The 18,037-nt window shown below is 36.9% G+C and overlaps 1 protein-coding gene across 3 annotated transcripts; it reads right to left on the bottom strand.

Moving 5' to 3' along the window:
- Window positions 1–11,746: 11,746 nt before the first annotated feature.
- LOC130046289 (glutathione S-transferase-like) lies at window positions 11,747–17,690 on the bottom strand. 3 transcript variants are annotated; one of them, XM_048911183.2, is made up of 6 exons: window positions 15,469–17,668; window positions 15,101–15,193; window positions 14,901–15,010; window positions 14,269–14,397; window positions 14,095–14,170; window positions 11,747–13,339 (listed from the first exon to the last, which is right to left on the bottom strand). In XM_048911183.2, exons 1-6 carry the CDS (start codon window positions 15,599–15,601, stop codon window positions 13,317–13,319), a joined length of 564 nt encoding a protein of 187 aa, XP_048767140.1. In that variant the 5' UTR covers window positions 15,602–17,668; the 3' UTR covers window positions 11,747–13,316. The 3 variants fall into 3 exon arrangements, with proteins under 3 accessions (XP_048767140.1, XP_056022062.1, XP_048767149.1); XM_056166087.1 differs by having other exon boundaries at window positions 11,747–14,170; window positions 15,469–17,690; XM_048911192.2 differs by having other exon boundaries at window positions 11,747–14,170; window positions 15,101–15,240; window positions 15,469–15,597.
- Window positions 17,691–18,037: the final 347 nt, after the last annotated feature.

The following is an 18,037-nucleotide window of genomic DNA, read 5'->3' as shown; positions in this document are numbered from 1 at the left end:
GTTTGCTATTATCTTGAAAAAAATACGTCGAACACTGGAGTGTCTGTACTGACATTACTTTATACACTGAACACTGGAGTGTCTGTACTGTCATTACTTTATACACTGAACACTGGAGTGTACTGTCATTACTTTATACACTGAACACTGGAGTGTACTGACATTACTTTATACACTGAACACTGGAGTGTACTGTCATTACTTTATACACTGAACACTGGAGTGTCTGTACTGTCATTACTTTATAAACTGAACACTGGAGTGTACTGTCATTACTTTATACACTGAACACTGGAGTGTACTGTCATTACTTTATACACTGAACACTGGAGTGTACTGTCATTACTTTATACACTGAACACTGGAGTGTACTGTCATTACTTTATACACTGAACACTGGAGTGTCTGTACTGTCATTACTTTATACACTGAACACTGGAGTGTACTGTCATTACTTTATACACTGAACACTGGAGTGTACTGTCATTACTTTATACACTGAACACTGGAGTGTACTGTCATTACTTTATACACTGAACACTGGAGTGTCTGTACTGACATTACTTTATACACTGAACACTGGAGTGTACTGTCATTACTTTATACACTGAACACTGGAGTGTACTGACATTACTTTATACACTGAACACTGGAGTGTCTGTACTGACATTACTTTATACACTGAACACTGGAGTGTACTGACATTACTTTATACACTGAACACTGGAGTGTCTGTACTGTCATTACTTTATACACTGAACACTGGAGTGTACTGTCATTACTTTATACACTGAACACTGGAGTGTCTGTACTGTCATTACTTTATACATTGAACACTGGAGTGTACTGACATTACTTTATACACTGAACACTGGAGTGTCTGTACTGTCATTACTTTATACACTGAACACTGGAGTGTACTGTCATTACTTTATACACTGAACACTGGAGTGTACTGTCATTACTTTATACACTGAACACTGGAGTGTACTGACATTACTTTATACACTGAACACTGGAGTGTCTGTACTGTCATTACTTTATACACTGAACACTGGAGTGTACTGACATTACTTTATACACTGAACACTGGAGTGTCTGTACTGTCATTACTTTATACACTGAACACTGGGGTGTACTGACATTACTTTATACACTGAACACTGGAGTGTCTGTACTGTCATTACTTTATACACTGAACACTGGAGTGTACTGTCATTACTTTATACACTGAACACTGGAGTGTCTGTACTGTCATTACTTTATACATTGAACACTGGAGTGTACTGACATTACTTTATACACTGAACACTGGAGTGTCTGTACTGTCATTACTTTATACACTGAACACTGGAGTGTACTGTCATTACTTTATACACTGAACACTGGAGTGTACTGTCATTACTTTATACACTGAACACTGGAGTGTACTGACATTACTTTATACACTGAACACTGGAGTGTACTGTCATTATTTTATACACTGAACACTGGAGTGTCTGTACTGTCATTACTTTATACACTGAACACTGGAGTGTACTGTCATTACTTTATACACTGAACATTGGAGTGTACTGACATTACTTTATACACTGAACACTGGAGTGTACTGACATTACTTTATACACTGAACACTGGAGTGTACTGTCATTACTTTATACGCTGAACACTGGAGTGTACTGTCATTACTTTATACACTGAACACTGGGGTGTACTGTCATTACTTTATACACTGAACACTGGAGTGTCTGTACTGTCATTACTTTATACACTGAACACTGGAGTGTACTGTCATTACTTTATACACTGAACACTGGAGTGTACTGTCATTACTTTATACACTGAACACTGGAGTGTACTGTCATTACTTTATACACTGAACACTGGAGTGTACTGTCATTACTTTATACACTGAACACTGGAGTGTACTGACATTACTTTATACACTGAACACTGGGGTGTACTGACATTACTTTATACACTGAACACTGGAGTGTCTGTACTGTCATTACTTTATACACTGAACACTGGAGTGTACTGTCATTACTTTATACACTGAACACTGGGGTGTACTGACATTACTTTATACACTGAACACTGGAGTGTCTGTACTGACATTACTTTATACACTGAACACTGGGGTGTACTGACATTACTTTATACACTGAACACTGGAGTGTACTGACATTACTTTATACACTGAACACTGGGGTGTACTGACATTACTTTATACACTGAACACTGGAGTGTCTGTACTGTCATTACTTTATACACTGAACACTGGAGTGTACTGTCATTACTTTATACACTGAACACTGGGGTGTACTGACATTACTTTATACACTGAACACTGGAGTGTCTGTACTGACATTACTTTATACACTGAACACTGGGGTGTACTGACATTACTTTATACACTGAACACTGGAGTGTCTGTACTGACATTACTTTATACACTGAACACTGGAGTGTCTGTACTGACATTACTTTATACACTGAACACTGGAGTGTACTGTCATTACTTTATACACTGAACACTGGAGTGTACTGTCATTACTTTATACACTGAACACTGGAGTGTACTGACATTACTTTATACACTGAACACTGGAGTGTACTGACATTACTTTATAAACTGAACACTGGAGTGTACTGTCATTACTTTATACACTGAACACTGGAGTGTACTGTCATTACTTTATACACTGAACACTGGAGTGTACTGACATTACTTTATACACTGAACACTGGAGTGTACTGACATTACTTTATAAACTGAACACTGGAGTGTACTGTCATTACTTTATACACTGAACACTGGAGTGTACTGTCATTACTTTATACACTGAACACTGGAGTGTACTGTCATTACTTTATACACTGAACACTGGAGTGTACTGTCATTACTTTATACACTGAACACTGGAGTGTACTGACATTACTTTATACACTGAACACTGGAGTGTACTGTCATTACTTTATACACTGAACACTGGGGTGTACTGACATTACTTTATACACTGAACACTGGAGTGTACTGACATTACTTTATACACTGAACACTGGAGTGTACTGTCATTACTTTATACACTGAACACTGGAGTGTACTGTCATTACTTTATACACTGAACACTGGAGTGTCTGTACTGTCATTACTTTATACACTGAACACTGGAGTGTACTGTCATTACTTTATACACTGAACACTGGAGTGTACTGTCATTACTTTATACACTGAACACTGGAGTGTACTGTCATTACTTTATACACTGAACACTGGAGTGTCTGTACTGACATTACTTTATACACTGAACACTGGAGTGTACTGTCATTACTTTATACACTGAACACTGGAGTGTACTGACATTACTTTATACACTGAACACTGGAGTGTCTGTACTGACATTACTTTATACACTGAACACTGGAGTGTACTGACATTACTTTATACACTGAACACTGGAGTGTCTGTACTGTCATTACTTTATACACTGAACACTGGAGTGTACTGTCATTACTTTATACACTGAACACTGGAGTGTCTGTACTGTCATTACTTTATACATTGAACACTGGAGTGTACTGACATTACTTTATACACTGAACACTGGAGTGTCTGTACTGTCATTACTTTATACACTGAACACTGGAGTGTACTGTCATTACTTTATACACTGAACACTGGAGTGTACTGTCATTACTTTATACACTGAACACTGGAGTGTACTGACATTACTTTATACACTGAACACTGGAGTGTCTGTACTGTCATTACTTTATACACTGAACACTGGAGTGTACTGACATTACTTTATACACTGAACACTGGAGTGTCTGTACTGTCATTACTTTATACACTGAACACTGGGGTGTACTGACATTACTTTATACACTGAACACTGGAGTGTCTGTACTGTCATTACTTTATACACTGAACACTGGAGTGTACTGTCATTACTTTATACACTGAACACTGGAGTGTCTGTACTGTCATTACTTTATACATTGAACACTGGAGTGTACTGACATTACTTTATACACTGAACACTGGAGTGTCTGTACTGTCATTACTTTATACACTGAACACTGGAGTGTACTGTCATTACTTTATACACTGAACACTGGAGTGTACTGTCATTACTTTATACACTGAACACTGGAGTGTACTGACATTACTTTATACACTGAACACTGGAGTGTACTGTCATTATTTTATACACTGAACACTGGAGTGTCTGTACTGTCATTACTTTATACACTGAACACTGGAGTGTACTGTCATTACTTTATACACTGAACATTGGAGTGTACTGACATTACTTTATACACTGAACACTGGAGTGTACTGACATTACTTTATACACTGAACACTGGAGTGTACTGTCATTACTTTATACGCTGAACACTGGAGTGTACTGTCATTACTTTATACACTGAACACTGGGGTGTACTGTCATTACTTTATACACTGAACACTGGAGTGTCTGTACTGTCATTACTTTATACACTGAACACTGGAGTGTACTGTCATTACTTTATACACTGAACACTGGAGTGTACTGTCATTACTTTATACACTGAACACTGGAGTGTACTGTCATTACTTTATACACTGAACACTGGAGTGTACTGTCATTACTTTATACACTGAACACTGGAGTGTACTGACATTACTTTATACACTGAACACTGGGGTGTACTGACATTACTTTATACACTGAACACTGGAGTGTCTGTACTGTCATTACTTTATACACTGAACACTGGAGTGTACTGTCATTACTTTATACACTGAACACTGGGGTGTACTGACATTACTTTATACACTGAACACTGGAGTGTCTGTACTGACATTACTTTATACACTGAACACTGGGGTGTACTGACATTACTTTATACACTGAACACTGGAGTGTACTGACATTACTTTATACACTGAACACTGGGGTGTACTGACATTACTTTATACACTGAACACTGGAGTGTCTGTACTGTCATTACTTTATACACTGAACACTGGAGTGTACTGTCATTACTTTATACACTGAACACTGGGGTGTACTGACATTACTTTATACACTGAACACTGGAGTGTCTGTACTGACATTACTTTATACACTGAACACTGGGGTGTACTGACATTAATTTATACACTGAACACTGGAGTGTCTGTACTGACATTACTTTATACACTGAACACTGGAGTGTCTGTACTGACATTACTTTATACACTGAACACTGGAGTGTACTGTCATTACTTTATACACTGAACACTGGAGTGTACTGTCATTACTTTATACACTGAACACTGGAGTGTACTGACATTACTTTATACACTGAACACTGGAGTGTACTGACATTACTTTATAAACTGAACACTGGAGTGTACTGTCATTACTTTATACACTGAACACTGGAGTGTACTGTCATTACTTTATACACTGAACACTGGAGTGTACTGACATTACTTTATACACTGAACACTGGAGTGTACTGACATTACTTTATAAACTGAACACTGGAGTGTACTGTCATTACTTTATACACTGAACACTGGAGTGTACTGTCATTACTTTATACACTGAACACTGGAGTGTACTGTCATTACTTTATACACTGAACACTGGAGTGTACTGTCATTACTTTATACACTGAACACTGGAGTGTACTGACATTACTTTATACACTGAACACTGGAGTGTACTGTCATTACTTTATACACTGAACACTGGGGTGTACTGACATTACTTTATACACTGAACACTGGAGTGTACTGACATTACTTTATACACTGAACACTGGAGTGTACTGTCATTACTTTATACACTGAACACTGGAGTGTACTGTCATTACTTTATACACTGAACACTGGAGTGTACTGACATTACTTTATACACTGAACACTGGAGTGTACTGTCATTACTTTATACACTGAACACTGGAGTGTACTGTCATTACTTTATACATTGAACACTGGAGTGTCTGTACTGACATTACTTTATACACTGAACACTGGAGTGTCTGTACTGTCATTACTTTATACACTGAACACTGGAGTGTACTGTCATTACTTTATACACTGAACACTGGGGTGTACTGACATTACTTTATACACTGAACACTGGAGTGTCTGTACTGACATTACTTTATACACTGAACACTGGGGTGTACTGACATTACTTTATACACTGAACACTGGAGTGTCTGTACTGACATTACTTTATACACTGAACACTGGAGTGTCTGTACTGACATTACTTTATACACTGAACACTGGAGTGTACTGTCATTACTTTATACACTGAACACTGGAGTGTACTGTCATTACTTTATACACTGAACACTGGAGTGTACTGACATTACTTTATACACTGAACACTGGAGTGTACTGACATTACTTTATAAACTGAACACTGGAGTGTACTGTCATTACTTTATACACTGAACACTGGAGTGTACTGTCATTACTTTATACACTGAACACTGGAGTGTACTGACATTACTTTATACACTGAACACTGGAGTGTACTGACATTACTTTATAAACTGAACACTGGAGTGTACTGTCATTACTTTATACACTGAACACTGGAGTGTACTGTCATTACTTTATACACTGAACACTGGAGTGTACTGTCATTACTTTATACACTGAACACTGGAGTGTACTGTCATTACTTTATACACTGAACACTGGAGTGTACTGACATTACTTTATACACTGAACACTGGAGTGTACTGTCATTACTTTATACACTGAACACTGGGGTGTACTGACATTACTTTATACACTGAACACTGGAGTGTACTGACATTACTTTATACACTGAACACTGGAGTGTACTGTCATTACTTTATACACTGAACACTGGAGTGTACTGTCATTACTTTATACACTGAACACTGGAGTGTACTGACATTACTTTATACACTGAACACTGGAGTGTACTGTCATTACTTTATACACTGAACACTGGAGTGTACTGTCATTACTTTATACATTGAACACTGGAGTGTCTGTACTGACATTACTTTATACACTGAACACTGGAGTGTCTGTACTGTCATTACTTTATAAACTGAACACTGGAGTGTCTGTACTGACATTACTTTATACACTGAACACTGGAGTGTACTGACATTACTTTATACACTGAACACTGGAGTGTCTGTACTGTCATTACTTTATACACTGAACACTGGAGTGTCTGTACTGTCATTACTTTATACACTGAACACTGGAGTGTACTGACATTACTTTATACATTGAACACTGGAGTGTCTGTACTGACATTACTTTATACACTGAACACTGGAGTGTCTGTACTGTCATTACTTTATAAACTGAACACTGGAGTGTTTGTACTGACATTACTTTATACACTGAACACTGGAGTGTACTGACATTACTTTATACACTGAACACTGGAGTGTCTGTACTGTCATTACTTTATACACTGAACACTGGAGTGTCTGTACTGTCATTACTTTATACACTGAACACTGGAGTGTCTGTACTGACATTACTTTATACACTGAACACTGGAGTGTACTGTCATTACTTTATACACTGAACACTGGAGTGTCTGTACTGTCATTACTTTATACACTGAACACTGGAGTGTACTGTCATTACTTTATACACTGAACACTGGAGTGTACTGTCATTACTTTATACACTGAACACTGGAGTGTACTGTCATTACTTTATACACTGAACACTGGGGTGTACTGACATTACTTTATACACTGAACACTGGAGTGTACTGACATTACTTTATACATTGAACACTGGAGTGTCTGTACTGACATTACTTTATACACTGAACACTGGAGTGTCTGTACTGTCATTACTTTATAAACTGAACACTGGAGTGTACTGTCATTACTTTATACACTGAACACTGGAGTGTCTGTACTGTCATTACTTTATACACTGAACACTGGAGTGTACTGTCATTACTTTATACACTGAACACTGGAGTGTACTGACATTACTTTATACACTGAACACTGGAGTGTACTGACATTACTTTATACACTGAACACTGGAGTGTACTGTCATTACTTTATACACTGAACACTGGAGTGTACTGTCATTACTTTATACACTGAACACTGGAGTGTACTGTCATTACTTTATACACTGAACACTGGAGTGTAATGCCATTACTTTATACACTGAACACTGGGGTGTTTGTACTGTCATGGTTTCGCTTTGTGCGCTAAAACAGTTTGTTTGCTATGTTGTACAATATGGATGAAATGTGTTGATTATTGGCTCAACATAAATCATTACGCGACCAGTCCTTGGTCAATGATAATCTACTTATTGGTCAGTGATAATCTACTTATTCTCTTCTGGAAATGATTTGAATTAAGAAGGACGGACATTTCTTAGTCAGTTTTAGAAAGGTTAAAGGACACATCTCGTGTTTTCAAAGTATACAGAATTATATGCATTTTGTCTTCCTTATGCTTATAGAAATTAATTGTAATAGTTCGTTCGCTGAAGTATTGCGATTATTAGCCACAATACGGACTTAAATCTAAGCCCCGATTTCAAAAAGCCTAGTTAATTAGATAGGTAGTCACGTGGTACAGTGACGTCATATGCGACCTTCGTCGATCAACTTGTTGTAAAAGTAGTGTTAGATATTTTTAAAAACTCGGGTTTTAGGGGCCTAATTTATTTACCATGGATAACATTTATTTCAATGTTGACAAATTTCCCGAGTCTTATATCTTTTAGCCACCAGTGCATACAAATAGCGACCCAAATGTAGCGACAAAAGCGAGTATGAAATCTGCATAACTTTGCGAGTAAATAATGTTGACATCGGATCACTGTCTAAACACAATTTGGTAATGCCATTTCTGTAAACAACTGTAATTAGCGTTGTTGCTTTTCTAAAATAAACAGTGCAATTATTATTAAATTTATTTTTGGAGAAGTTAGATAGGCCTAAATTATGATACGATTATGTATCATTGACAACTAGGCCTACTGTCACGGGTGCATTTCGAAAAAGAAAAAATAATAATAATGATCAAACTTATTGTGAAAATCACAATACTTTTAAATTATTTTATTAAAGCAATTTTATTAGGCCTAATCATTATTTTTTGTTATCAACACGTTGTTACTTAGGAAGTGGGAGCGCGGCGTGCTGTTGTTGTAAACACATACGCGTTCCTTAAAAAAAATGTAAGCATTATAATTCAATTCAAAGTCGGGAAATATTATATTTTATTATTTATAATTGAAAGTTCAATTATCTTTTATCTTTAAATTTCTTTTTTAAAACTACCAGTTGGTAAACACTGCTAGCAAAGTTCTGCCTATATGTTGTTACAAGGTGAAGGTCAGTTGGTGCGAGTGTGTATTGAATTCGAGAGCAGAGCGGAAAGCATATGCCGTAGGCCTATATGTAACAGTGCGTAGCTTCGATAGAACCATTTTCTCGCAGTTTATCTACGTATTTGTCAAAGTGCTTGTTTGAAAAAGTACAGGGACAAATTCTACTGGGGGGTTTTATGGCAAAGTCGTTGTGCCGACAAAAAATATTCACGTCTTGTCCCTCATACCTTCCTTCGAAAATTGAAAAAAACACAGTCCAAATCTTCTCTACTGACAGCAAGTACACCCTTAAACGGCACAAAACACCCTAATGCAGTGTTATTTACACGCTGTTAATGTGATAATTGTTTGTTTGTCAATTAAATCTAATCTGTTTATGAAATGACTATCAACTGTTTTCAAATCTTCTCGCTCGAGGTCGCATATGACGTCACAGATAATGGCGCGTAAAATATCGAAGAAAATATGCATATCGCAAGATTTGAATTTCATCGCTTTCAAACTCGAAAACTACGCAAACTGTTTCATTTAAAACACATGTAAAGTAGTTTTAGGCATGAAATGAATTAATTTTGCTGAAAAAATTAAAAAGTTTAAAAACATGCGATGTGTCCTTTAAGGATTTGTAGAAAGAGTGGCAAACAACAAAATACTCATTCTTTAGACTTTCAAAATTAGCTGGATCCCCTGTGTGTTTTGCATACGTACAGAAATGAAGCCGACTTCGAAGTCTATTTGGGATTGTTTCAATGACCATGATGTATACCACAGATCTCTGGTTTTATTCCCGTATCCAAAGCTTCCAAACATATCAGAACCTCCCAGTACTAACGGAGATTTATCAAAATTTACCTCGGTCGGTTACAAACCACTTGTTGGGGACACACGTAGCAGATCATTTTTGAAGGCGGAAGTATTAAGACATCATTGGGAAGAGTCACCTGCAAAGCCTTCATTTATATCTCGGAAAAGAGATTTTAGAATGGACAGTCAATTTTCGGAATCACAGAAAATTCGGTTTCTGACGAGTGTCAAGAGCAGCCGCGCTGATACCAACAAGACATCAAACGTCAAAACCGCCGATACCGTGTACAAGCCGGGTCATTAATCTCTTCAGGGTGTGAATAAGGATCCTAGGAGAACTTACGGTACACAGGCACAGCTCAAAGAACTCGTGAAAAAAGGATTTACATGTATATAATATACATGTACATCTGTTAGTATGAACTTGTCAATCTTTGAATTTGTCTTGTGTCGGAGAATGTCCGTTGTGTCAGCAGTGAGAGAAATAAATTGGACCGTGTGGTACGTGTGCATTTTTTTTAGCGGAAGGAATGGTATGCATCCATAAAATAAAATATCGATATCTTTGGACAATCTCAAAGCAGATGGATATTCATCTGCTTAGGGATTGTCCAAAGGTACAGGGGCTTCTAAGATCTATTATAACTTTATGTGATACAAAAGGTATCAATATTACATTAGACAGAAACTCATTCATCCTTGGAATCACTAATTCTACAGAAATAAGCATTATTCTGTTAATTATCAAATCATATATACATGTATACAGGAAAAGATGTCAGCAACAAAGCCTATCAACCCAGGAACTGCTGATTGATCTTAAAACACATAAAACTACACTTAAGTATACTGCAACACAACAGGGCAAATATAATGAATTTATGGATCAGTGGAATACCTGGGTTTTCCTCTTGGACAGACTCTGAATTGGCAATTACACTTATTTTTATCTATATTCTACATTTGATCTCCCATTTCTGTATCAACACAACCTGGTTATGATTGATTTTACCGCACTAATGAACTTGTATGAAATTAATTACATCTCTCTCTCTCTCTCTCTCTCTCTCTCTCTCTCTCTCTCTCTCATATGTATCAGTATACATGTATATGAAGATTGTTTTGTACGAATTGCATTTGTAGATTTTTAAAGTGGCATGACTCTCAATGTATAATGATATGTTTTACACACCTGTAAAATATCCTACGAGTATACAAAGGAAACATTAATATCCAAAAGGTTAGTTCAAAAAAGTTCTTTTTTAAAAAACTTTTTATAAATCATTTCCATCAAATATTAGATATTTCATTTCTAAATGTACCAATGATTTTTAAATACAACAGGTGTTGCAGTATTCATTAAGAAGTTCGTACTATTTTGTGTAAACAATGTACATCATGTGCAGGGATATATAATAATAATAATAAAATTTATATAGCGCCTTATAAAAACAAGTTACTCTAAGGCGCTTTACAAGGGTAAGAAGAGGAATGCAACGATAAAACACAATTAAATGAAATCAAGTGACATTATATCTTATATCTGTAAAATTATCAAAATAAAACACTATAATTCAGATCGATGGCTAAAAGGCTTTATTTTGTGTTTGATTGATTAAATATTCGTCCCTCTCGAGAATATTTCACTCATATGGAGACGTCACCACTGCCGGTGATGGGCTCCAAAATGTAGGCCTATGCTCGGCGCTTATGGTCTTTGAGCAGGGAGGGATCTTTATCGTGCTACACCTGCTGTGACACAGGACCTCGGTTTTTGCGGTCTCATCCGAAGGACCGCCCCATTTAGTCGCCTTCTACGACAAGCAAGGGGTACTGACGACCTATTCTAACCCGGATCCCCACGGGACATTTTTTGGTTTGATAGTTAAAACACAATTTATTCATGTTAGAATCTAAAAGGTTACTTGATAAAATGAGTTTTAAGACTTTTTTCGAAAATTTCAAGAGATGTTGAATTCTTGATATGTTCTGCAAGGTCATTCCAGAGATGTGCTGCAGCCCAGCTGATTTGGCGTTGTCCGTATTTTTTGGTTCTGATTTTGGCACCACAAGTTACGATTTCGATTCTGACCGTAATGGTCGACTTGGCTTGTATTCATTTAAAAGACCTGCGATGCATGAAGGTGCAGATCCGTGGAAGAAACGATATGTGTAGGTAAAAATCATGACATTCGGTCGGCAATGTACAATGTATTGAATACCAATGGAGTTCCGCCAAAATCGGAACTATGTCTTCCCGTTTAGGGAACTTCGTAACTAAACGAGCAGCACTATTCTGCACCCGTTGCAATGTTTTTTTCCTCTAAAATATACAGTTTCCATAATCGAGTTTAGATGTTACAAAGGCGTTTACCGAGATTTACATGCCTCCTTTGTTTAAGTAGTGTCTTATCCGCCCGATGGTGACATGATTTGACGCCTGGTGACGCTTGTTTTTCCATTGTGAGATGTTGATCGAAAAATACGCCTAAATTGTTCACGCATGATGTACTCTTTGATAGTATGGCCCCCTTGAGATGTAGCGTAGGGTCACAGTCTCAATTTTGTGTCGTTTAAAATAAAATTAGTTCAGTCTTGTCGAGATTTCATTTAAGAAGGTTCGATGTCATCCAAAAGCCTATGCCTGCGATGCAGGATTCCATGCGAGATATGTAGTTTATTCAGTTTTCTTCTGGTCTGATTACCATGTAGACTTGTGTATCGTCCGCGTAGCAATGTCACTCCATAACATGGCGATGACATAATGTTGCTATGGGTCTTGCGAAAAGACGGTATAATTTGGGTCCCAAAACAGATCCCTGGAGAACACCAAAAGGTAACTGACAGGTATCTGACCTAATAGGTCCAATGGTAACGCACTGGTGTCTATCTTGTAAATAGGATCTGACCCATTCTAGGGCATCACCATTAACTCCACAGGATACAGAAAGGCGTTGAAGTAGTATTTCATGGTCGATGACATCCAAGACTGCAGACTAGTCAAGGACAAGGGCTGTCGTTGATTGTTGATCGAGCGCTGAAGTGATATCGCTATGTACTTTAACGTTTCCGTAAAATGTCGAGCACGGTATGCTGGATTGGAATGGATCCGGTGAAGAATATGAGTCAAGGTGACTGTTTGTTCATTCTACTAGCCGCAACGTTCTCCAGAACCTTGGAAATAAAAGATAGATTGGAGACTGGACGATAGTTTTTCAAAACCTCTTTGTCAAGTCCAGGTTTCTTTAGAAGAGGTCGAACAAGCCTCTCCTCAAATAAAGATAGAAAGACTCTGGTCAATAGAGGAGTTGAATATCATGGTGATCGAGGGAAGCAGTAGGATAAAGAAAATCAAAAGGTGTTCATGCCAAATTTGACTGAAAATGGTACATAAGTTTAAAAGAGAAAAATCCTAATCTGTATTAGATATTGATAAATTAATCATTCTATAATGCACTTTATTTACAAGAGGCTATTTTTTCATACAACATAAAATCAAACGAGACACTGAAACAAAAGTTGAATTACAAGTTTTCGTATAGAAATGAATTAAAATGATGATATATGCAATGTACAAGATTTCGATTATCTTGAATGAAAAATACATATATCAAATTCTATTGACTTCCAAATAAGCAAGTTTTAAATTGCCAACACGCAAACACTGTTAAAACACTTTTAGTGGATTAAAAATATCCGCTGGATAAAGCCACACCGGTGTTAGTTAACATTCTTCCTTTTAAACAGCTTCGCCTCCCTTATTACGATTACTTGGAAAATAGTATATACGTCGACCAGATAAAATTCCTCGGAAACGCTATAATTATTGCCTGCTATATTCTAAAAGGAAGTTTGTTTTCGTTTCGATAAATATTCCTTAATGCGCGGCATGTCAGCCACTTTTGCACGACACTTCATTATTCCCATACATTTATCAAGAGCATTGCCGTTTGTCGCCAAGATGTTCTCAAACGCTTCGAAGATCATGATATCAGCAACAGTTAACTGAAAAACAATAAGCAAACGGAATTCAATCTTTGTTAACAACACTACTTCAAATATAATTGATAGCTTTTAGGTGTACTGTAGATATATGGACTTACCCGATTCCCGACAGCAAAGCCATTTCCTTGTTTCATGTTCTTTTGTATCTGTGCTTCAATGAATGTGCATGCTTTCATCATCAACTCTTTAAACGATTTCATGATTTCCATGGCCTTTTCTTGAGTTCTCTTTAAAAAGAATTTCTTTATCAAAAATATGCCAAAAAGACAGCAATAAGTTGGGAAAATACATTTTGAAAATATGCAAGAAAAAAAAATCAATTAGCCCGTCTATAACACACAGCATTCTGCACTGTGACTGGCTAATGCATTTGATAGAAACAGTGTCGGATCCAGCACAAGCGCCCCCTATGATCCATTTTGGAAATACAGAAATATGCTTAAAATTCTAAGATTTATACGTCTTTTTTTTGTAAGAACAGTAACTTAAGCCCCCCCCCCCCCTCGGCTCTCATCAGGAAATTGTCCTGGGCCCATCGAGGGCCTAAAAATAGCTGTTTTACTACAAAAATTCAGAAATTTCTGAGAAATGTAGAGTTGACAATGCATTGTTTTCGTATATAGTGTGTACCAATGTGCATACAAAATGAACCATGGATACCGTGTTAGAAATCTACTTGAAGACCGTGTGTTATTATATCTATACCACAAGCCTTTTGGTAGAGACATACGGAATCATCACTCATCATCGGCATTTCAGCCATTTTGTTCTTCATCTCCAGAAGATACTCAACAATTTCGTCCACTTTAACTTTCAGTGACAATGTTTCTCCATCCAAACCTTCAAAGAAATATGACTGCATCAAGTTCGCTTTTCTACAAAAATAATGAATTTTAAGCCACTATCTTTTAGTTCATGAAATACACTCACCGAATATACGAGCCAAGTGTCTGATTATTGCTGTGCTCTGAGTGACGAGAAACCCGTCGACAGACAGTATAGGCAATGCGTTCCCTGGGACTTCTAAACAGATTTGTCCAAAATTTACATACATATGAATATGTATGATCCTATCATGAATATGTATAAGTTTCAGTATTAGAATAGTGTTTAGATGTCTGCTCCAGTTACTGCAATAAACCTGCACTCAGATTACTACATAAAACATACAATGACCACCATATTTAGGAGTTAGGTTTAAAGTGGTAAATTTAATTCGTTATAAATTCACAGAGAGGGCAGTTTAAAGCTGAAAGATCGTTATCCATTAAAAAAAAAACAATAATAGAAAACCTTACTATGCTTGATAGCGGACCACTGCTCCCGTTCGATTCTTTCATCTTCAAACGGAACACCAGCCACAGCGAACAGGAGTCGTATCGGCTCCGCTCGACCCCTCAGATCAAAATATGTCAGCTTGTACTTTGGCATTCTGCCTTTAAGTCAGTACTACACAGCCAGTGCGTGATGTTTATAATTGAGAAATCAAACTGTGCATGTTTAAGATTCTTCACACCGGTCTGAAATTCAATAAATCTTCACTTACGAAACTTGCGGAAATGCTTTGTCTTACTAATGCATGATTTTTCAACTCAAAGCGGATTGCTGCTTAGTCGTGTACCTTTAAAACGACATTAGATTAAGTCACTCCGACCAACCGTTCTGTTCCGTTCAATTTACATTCGTAATCTACTTTAACTCTGACAATCAAATTTCACCTACAGGGATTGTAAAACAATGCTTCTTGTGCTTGTCATTCAAACGTGATTTTTTCTTCTTTCAAATTTCAATGTGTTAGTACACGTATTAGTGAAATAGCATATTTATCTAACAAACGACGTATAGAAAGGATTGAATTTCGTTATTAGCGAGAGTTTACTGAGCACGCCTATAGTGTACACTGTTACATTCTTCAATGGAATGTAGTACTTAGTATCATGATCCCGTTGATTCAGTTGTAAACTTTTCGAGTTAATGTCCAGAAACCATATTTGTCTGAAGTTTTCAATATATTTTCGGTCACTGTGACCTTGACCTTTGACGTTTTTCTCCAAAATCAATAGGGGCCTTGCTTTGCTTGTATCCAACAATATATCCAAGTTTCATTTAATTCAAATTAAAAAAAAACCGAGTTATCCTTCAGAAACCAAAATATTTTGGAATTATAAATCTATTTTCGGTCCCTGTGACCTTGACCTCTGACATACTTTCTCCAAAATCAATAGGGGTCTTCCTTACCTGGTACATAACAATATCTTTAAGTATCATTTGATTCGGATTTAAACTTTCTGAGTTGTCATCCAGAAACCCAAATTTTTCTAAAATTTTCATTCTATTTTCGGTCACTGTGACCTTGACCTTTGACCATTTTTCTCCAAAATTAAAAGGGGTGTTCCTTACCTGGTACCCAACAATATATCAAAGTTTCATTTGATTAGATTGTAAACTTTTTGAGTTATCATCCGGAAACCAATTGTTGACGCCCGTCCGCCCGCATCACCAAACCAATAGCCGAGTTCAACTTCGTTGCAACTTGGCTAAAAATTGCGCACGATTGAGGCATTATATCGCACAGGCACCGTTGAGACGAGCGAAGCCCATTGACATCTTGCAACACGACTCATAGACATTTTATCCGCCTTTTCATTTAACGCGGGAAATATAACGCGGTGGATGTAAACAGTTACATTGTGACGTCATATTAGCTACAATGTTTTTTCTTCTCTCAAACCCAAATTCCCCGTCGAGGCCTCATTACGTCACCTACGAATAGACCTCTCCTATGAGACGCAGCACAATATACAGATTTGTATATTGTGAGTCCGCGATTATCACGCGGGCATATGGCACTAAAGAAGTAGTTCTTAGTTAAAAGTTTGAAGATATTGACATTAAGAGCATTAATATAAAAGTATGGATTTTATTCTAAACATAAAATGATCAAAAGATCATTAAAAAGTAGGGATACTCTGTTAAAATTATAGCGTAAAGTAATGAACTTTATGTTTACGTTCTTGTTTTGAACTGTTTACGTTAGACTTTATGTTTTTTCGCCATTCTACAGTGACGTCACACAGTATACGCGCCTAAGAAATCGCTATCCCATAATGCCTGACTGGAAGAGTTTGGTTTGTGAGCAAACGAACTCTGGCGGAAGTTTGCTCTCAAACCAAGCAAAAACAAAACGTTTGAAGATATGGGAAAGCTTGTCTGGAATTTAAAAAGGTTTATGGTACTTTCTAAACAATCTAATTATTTTAATTACGGGTTTGTCAATGAATTATACCGCAGTGACGGCGACATTTTTCCAGAAGCATTATGGGTAATACTCATCTTTTTTCAGCTGATGAAGAGCAAATCACGTGACTCATGTGTGATCATTGGAGCGAGCTCGTCGCGTCGCGAACTTCGCTCGCTAATATGTCTTACGGCGTGACTGTTTTTGAGGGCGAAGCAAAAAATATTGGCATTAGTATCTATATCCAAAAAAAAAAAAAAAAAAAAAAAAAAAAAAAAAAAAAAAAAAACCAAACAAAAACAACCCGAAGTTAGCACAAGGACAAAGCTGTATCAAAGCATACATCTTAATTTTGGACATTTGATCCGCCTATATATTGAATGCGGGAAATATAGCGTAATTGATATAAAGAGTATATTGTGACGTCATATTCAGTGTCGTTATTTAGCAAATTTACAAACATAGGAAACATGGCGTTAATCGAGGATTGATTAGGCCTGTATATACGATTAAGAAAATAAGATTTGCATGCTTTTACGGATTTTATGTAACATCTCAGAACGACGTGAACTAGGGTAGACGAGATTCAAAATGGAGGAATACATGTCCACGCGCTAGTATTCCAATCG

The sequence above is a fragment of the Ostrea edulis genome, chromosome 1, assembly GCF_947568905.1.
Source record: "Ostrea edulis chromosome 1, xbOstEdul1.1, whole genome shotgun sequence".
In the NCBI taxonomy this organism is placed as follows: domain Eukaryota; kingdom Metazoa; phylum Mollusca; class Bivalvia; order Ostreida; family Ostreidae; genus Ostrea; species Ostrea edulis.
The sequence above is the reverse complement of the archived record's forward strand: the minus strand, read 5'-3'. Positions and strand labels throughout refer to the sequence as shown.